At 28.8% G+C, this 7,025-nt stretch overlaps 1 protein-coding gene across 1 annotated transcript; it reads right to left on the reverse strand.

Annotated features, from left to right (window-relative positions):
- Nucleotides 971-4,935, reverse strand: LOC109344156 (protein terminal ear1). Its single transcript, XM_019582796.1, has 5 exons — nucleotides 4,234-4,935; nucleotides 2,742-3,426; nucleotides 2,149-2,268; nucleotides 1,911-2,052; nucleotides 971-1,183 (listed from the first exon to the last, which is right to left on the reverse strand). The coding sequence occupies exons 1-5, from the start codon at nucleotides 4,871-4,873 to the stop codon at nucleotides 971-973; spliced, it is 1,800 nt and encodes a 599-aa protein (XP_019438341.1). The 5' UTR covers nucleotides 4,874-4,935.

The following is a 7,025-nucleotide window of genomic DNA, read 5'->3' on the forward strand; positions in this document are numbered from 1 at the left end:
TAGTTACTTCTTTTTTAATTTTCAAAAATATTATATTTCCCAAACCCATGTGGATAGTAATATTTACTAAGCTTACTTTTTCCTTCTTGAGATTACGTAAAAATGTAAATTATCATCACTACACAGTAAAAGTTGGATTAATTAGTTTCAAGTTTGAATAGATATTTGTTAAGTATATATTATAGATTTGATTGATTAAAAGAAGTGTTAATTTAATGAATCAATAATAAACTAATTCACTAAAAAATTAATTAATTTTCAATTATCATATTAAGTATGCATACTTATTATCATTGAACAAAACTACTTGCAAATTAAAATGACAAAGTTACTAAATTTTCTTCTATTAAAATTTTCATATTTTAAATTTATATTTTTTTGTTTTATATCTTTGTAACATATAATAAGCTTAACTCGTTTTATATCCATTAAACAACCTTAATTAAAATTGAAGCTGAACCAAATACTACATCTGAAGTGCCAAAAAACCCAACAACACCAACAAACTTAACTAAAAAAACTACCAGTTCAATTTCACTGAGCAAAAGAGATAGTCTACAAAAAAAAAGTCCAAAAAAAGATGCAAATTAAAATAAAAAAAGAAAGAAAATATGATAAACTAGCAAGGGATGTGAGCATTGAGCATCAACATGTTCTAAGATGATATGAATTATATGATGCATTGAACATAAATGTGTCTCTTTGCTCAACATCCTTATATAATTAAAACCTAGTACTACTACTATGATAGTAGTGTTTCATGCACATAATACGGGAACACGTCTTCTGTCACAAACTTTATACCACTCTATGTATCCCTTCATTCTCATTGGACATATTTTATTTTTCAGACCAATGAAAAACATCAGGTACATAGAGTGGTACGAAGTTTGGAACAGAAGATGTGACTCGGTATAATACCACCACCCTCAGAGTTTTCTATTATGATCAGCATTTTTGTGACACCCTTTTAACACTCACTATCTTCATTGCAGTGCTCTTGTAGTATCTGAGGAATTGGAATGGTTTGGTGGAAGTGGTGATTGTTGTTTCCAACTAATGGAAGAGGTTCTGTTAATTCATTCTTACCATCTCTAGGTGGAGAAAACAACACTGGCATGTAATGATCTACCTCACATGGGAACTTTGAGTTCTTGAAATGCTCTTTCAATGCTTCCAAACCCTTCATACACAAACATTTTGTGTAAATAAATTTCCATTTTTTATTACTATAAAAAAAATAAGAGTGTAATATTTATGCACCGTCAAATGTAAATATTTATACACAAGCAATACATCATCTACCATTCATGTGTATTACTTTGTCTGAAGAGTCAATGATGAATAAATAAAAATGGTGGATGATGTGATGTAATAAACCCGCTTACATTTTTATTTGCCACTACCATATAGTACATGTTGATCCAATGATCCCACATAATGTTTTTGCATACAAATTATAATGTCTCATTAATTGAAAAAAGAGAAAAAAAAACACTAAATTTTCACCCAAAAAATATATATAGCTCAATACTGGATTCATATTAAGATACTTTTTTGGTAGAGAATATTTTGATACTTTTTACCTAAACATTTACTCCATAAAAAATGACAAAAAAATGTTAATAATGTGATAATAATATTGACAATTATAGATAAGTAATAAGCTTAGCTAGATGTTATTAATTTTCTTATTATTATTGAAAATACTCCCTTCAAATTTCTTTTATTAGTTTTCTGAATTCTTATGCAACAACCTTGAAAAAGTACACATTAAAAAACCTTGAAAAATTATTATACAATATAAATCACTAAATCAGTTATACAACTATATAGTATAATATATATATTGTGAATGAATTATTGGAAAAAAATATGAAAACTATGAAGGAGTAGAAAATAATAAATACCTGAACTCTAGCATAGGTAATTTGACATATTTTTCTGGAATTAAAAACCTCCCAATGTTGATGATTGAAAGCCTTATAAAGCCTCAGTGTTGCCTCTGGTGATGTCATATTCACAAATCCATATCCTACATTGCACTTGTTGCTATTGCAAAAACAATTTATGTATATTTATTAATTATTCAACACATAAACAAATTAAAATAATATTTAAGAATAATGATGAGAGAATGAAAAATACTTGAAATCAATGGGAAGGTAAACAAAGTCATAGGATGAATAAGGTTGGTCATTGTCATCACCAATCTGTTCATTACACTGTATGCAGTGGTTGTCCAGCATGTTTAGTAGCAACTTCTGACTGCAACAAAATTTACAATTCAAAAAAAACATCATACATAAAATTCAACATGTTTCATTTCATTTTTTTTTCATGCACTTAAGATCTATACTAAAATATATTATATTGATCTCCCTTTATATTTGACTTAACAAAAATTGATATCATCCTTACTCTAGAAATTAGGCTAATGATGAGTGTAATATCGCGTATAAAAATTTATTAACAATAAAAGATTTATCCGATCATCGTTCATTTGTATTACTTTATATGAATACCGGATGCTTAGCATACATTTTTATTTGATTCTCTTTATGCACCATGTGGTGCTATCTTTAAATAAAATATACTATGTAATGATTCATCAATGAAAATATAACATCACAAATACACCTAAGTTTTATCTTAAAGTTTATGTTGTTATTATGCTAATCTCAACCATAAGAAATTAAGCATCATTGATTTTTTAACTATATAAAAATTGAAAGACAAACCTGTACTTGTTGGGTATGTTCTTGATCATCACAGTTGTTCTAGTATCTCTAGTATCAGATTCTACAATTGCATCTTCTTTAATCAGAAATCGAGTATCTTGATTCTTTCCTTGCTTTCCCTTCCAATGCCTATTATCTCGATTTACTTCCGGTTGATGCTTTGTGTTTGCAATTATAGTCTCATCCCTCCTTGAAGATCCATTTGAATATTGATCTTGCTGTTTTTCAACAACATTACCAATTTCCTCACTCAAATTCGCTGAACCAATTGCTTCTTCAATAGACCCTGCCGAATTCGCTATCTTCTTCGAACTTCTCTTGTAAACACTTGACGGTTTCTTGAAAGGTAACTGCAGCTGAGGCAAATGTGAGTGAGGATTAGAATTAGTTGCATTAGAAACAAAAGGAGTGGAGAATTTTCGATGCGACTGCGGCGGGGTAGGAGGAGAAAAGTGCGAGGGTGATGGATGTGGAGGAACATTGTTATGAAAGTTGAGAGGCTTATTTGAATGGAAGTACTTTCTGCTGTAACTTCCTACTCTACTAAACTCAATAACAACAACTTTTCCATAAATTTCTTTCCCATTCATTTCTTTCAAAGCTTTGGCTGCATCTCTTATGTCAAAAAACTCCACAAATCTTTGGTTCTTTTTACTTGGTGTTTCTCTCAATTCCTTTATTGGACCTATCATAAATTCAACCAAAAATTCAAGTGTTAGTGAACATAGCATCATTTTTAAACAAAAATAGTTGTGCACTCACAATGTAATCATCTATGAAAATATCATTGACTTTTCAATAAAAATTAAAATCGTTTCATGCAATTTTGTGTTTTTGAAGGTACCCATTAAACTCAAAATCATATTAGTACTTAAATTGCATTAATCTATAGTATCAACTATTGTTAATACCCAAATTCCAATTTCATAAAATAAAAGAACTACTATAGCTAATACTTAAAATTTATGGAACTAATACAACTTTATAGTGAAAAGAGTGAGATAGAGACATCTCAAATATCAACCCCACAAAATACATTGCAATAACTTTATAACAATTTTCAATATCTAATTAATCCGAATCAGTCAAAAACTCAAAGAGGCACATTAAACATTATAAAACCTATATTATTAATTTCATACTTTTTTTAAAAAGAAAAAATATGAATACTGTAACACACCAGCCTTAACATAAGAAAAACCTCTTTAGCCCATGAATTTATGAATTTACTGAACATGTCAACTATTAAGCTTAAATATCGTGCAATATTTTGTTCCCCTAAGAAGAACCTCCACAACTCAAACCCATGACATATGAGTATTTAATTTAATAGGTGACACACTCACTATGAGCTCGAGGGGTCGCATGTCAAGGCTGAGTATTACAAATATAATACAATGTATAAGTTTTATACACTAACGTTTTATCATCATCGACTTTTCATATTTAATTAATTTTTCAAATAAAAGAGAAGTGATAAATTGAAGAATACCAAAAGGCTCAAAAACTTGTCGAACATTCTTCATCGAAACCCCACAATCCAAATTCAAAACCACAATAGTCCCTTGGTTCTGACCATCAATAACATCATCACACGCCGCAACAACAAACTGTGCCCACACCGCGCGTCCACCAACAACCCCACGCGCCGCCGGTGGAACCGGCGGCGCCGCATTAAACGAACCGTTACCATAATAATAGTAGTTTCGAAGCCTCGCTTGTTGCATCATATGTTGTCCCTGAATCTCCGTCAACGCCGTTTCAGCATGTCTCAAATCATAGAAATGAACCGTAACGGTTCCGTTAATTAATAAGTTTTCCATTTGTACCCCTCTGACGTCACCGAAAACTTCGAGTTCTCTTCTTAACAGTGACTCAGTGATGAAAACGTTTGAAGCGAGTGAACTTATGAGTAATGAACGAGTTGATGACGTGGCAAGGTTCGGTGGTGGTGGTAGTGGTTGTTGTAGTGTGGAGTATGATAAGTGAGGAGTAGCGTAGAAAACACCAACGGGAATAGGAACGGTGAAAACGGTAGCCGGTGGAAAATGAATAGGGTTAGTGGGTATGAACTCTTCAGCTGTTGGGTTTAAGTTTCCAGGTGACCGGATAATGTAACCGGTTTCTTCCATAGTATTGTTTTTTTGTATTTTTGTAACACTGTGACAGAAACAGAGGAACAGAATGTGTTTGTGTTTGTTTCAGAAGGGTAAAAGGAAGAGAAAGAAAAGGAAGAGAAAGAAAAAGGAGGGAGAGAAAAAAGATTAGAGAAAGAGAGAGAGATAAAGAGGTGCGTTTGGTGTTACTGTTACCACATTCTTCTATTTACTATGGAAGATAATTTTGCTAAATATGTGTAGTGCTATTGTGGAATTACTATATTACCCCTTAATGAAAATAGAAATTTTTTGGATTTTTTAATCTATTTTGAAAGGCCATTAGTTAATATTTCCAATGTTTGTTTTTATTAAAACCGTAATTAAGGAATTATAATTATATTATTAACTATTAAGAATTTTATATTTGTTTTTTTTGTACAGCTAATGTATCACTTCGAGTAAATAACTAATTTTTTTTATGTATGACAGTTTCTTTCAACAAATGTCATTTTCAGGAATCTGTCATCTTGGTGAACTAGTAAGGTCTTGCACAATTAGACCAACATGTTGTTGGTAGGATTTTATATTTTAGAAAATGATATATTCTCCTACTAAATCCTCATATTAATCTTCATACCCACAAAAAAGTGACATATGTCACATATTAATATTTTATTTATTAATGATTGACTTACAAATAACATTTGTCACTTTGTTATGGATAAGAAGATTAATAAGAGAATATAGATTATTCTTATATTTAATGAAAATATTGTTTTGGCAATTAGAATATTAATAATAAATAAATTTAATAAATAAAATAAGAGTAATGTTATATCTTCTACTAAATCTTTTTGCTATGTGTCACTTTATTTTAGGTAGAGATTTAGTAGGATGCTATATCATTTCATAAAATAACTTAAACATATTATATTATAATTTTTAATTTAGTTTAAGTTGATAAATGTGACTATTAAAATTTTCATATCTTAGTTGTCAATAAGAGTCTTTTTAGTTGGCACTAAGGTTGGTTCGTCTTTCCATTAATTGATAGTAATTCAGATACAATGAATTTGATATTGTCATCTCTTACCATCTAATAAGTATTTTAAAAGAGAATACATTAAGTAAATAAAGATTTTAAAAGAACGGTTTTTTATTAAACTTTTTTTAAGAAGAGTTTTGCAATTAAGTTTGCTGCTTCGAATTTGGTTAGACTAATTAATTAGTTTGATGAAGTTAGTTCGATTAATTAGAATAATAAATGAGTTCATTAATCAAACGATATCAACTAACTTAAAATTAAACTTATTAAATAATTTTTTTGCACTTTAGCCTAATTTAATTCGACGGTAAGTGGTAAAGTTTGTGAAATTAGATGTTATAAAATTAAAATTCTAACTATAATAACTACACAATTTATCATTACCATCCCAAAAAAAATTGCACATAAAAATAAATATATATATACTTTTCCTATTAATTTATGAGTAAAATATATTATAATAAATAGAGACATGAATATATATATCTTACTCCATGATGATGAATTATACAAATTCGAATAGGTTTACTACACCAAAGGTTAGTAAATTTAATATATTTAAAATGAATTAAAAAATAATTTCTATCAAATTCGGTTCAAAGCTTAACTCATAGTAATTTCATTATGTTTTGATATTTTTTCATTCTCAGATTTAATTTTAGGATAATAACAACCTAATCAATATAAATAAATCTATTTACATATCATCTTCAGATTTGATTTTAGAATAATAACAAATTAATCAATCTAAACTTATCTGTTTACATGGATTTGATTTGTTATTAACTTCCACAAATTCTCAAATTTCAATCTAACACATTTATTGAAATACTAATGATAACAATCCTAATAATACCATTTGTGGGAATATAATTCATTGGGTATTCCTTGAAACAAACATTGCATTAGTTTATTTCTATAATAAGATTATAGACTTATGATATTTCTATAGCACTAGTTTAGTAATTATATGGTTAATAGGAGATATATTATTTTTAATTAATTGTTTTTATATTTGTGTTCTGTACACTTGTTTAGAATTTTAAGTGAGGTTTGGAAATTTTAGTTTGACTGTTTAAATTGTGTTAATCTTAATTATGTTCATGCACCAAAGTGATAGTTGGGTAGTAGAAGTGATCG

Source organism: Lupinus angustifolius, chromosome LG03 (assembly GCF_001865875.1).
Source record: "Lupinus angustifolius cultivar Tanjil chromosome LG03, LupAngTanjil_v1.0, whole genome shotgun sequence".
NCBI classification, from domain to species: Eukaryota; Viridiplantae; Streptophyta; class Magnoliopsida; order Fabales; family Fabaceae; genus Lupinus; species Lupinus angustifolius.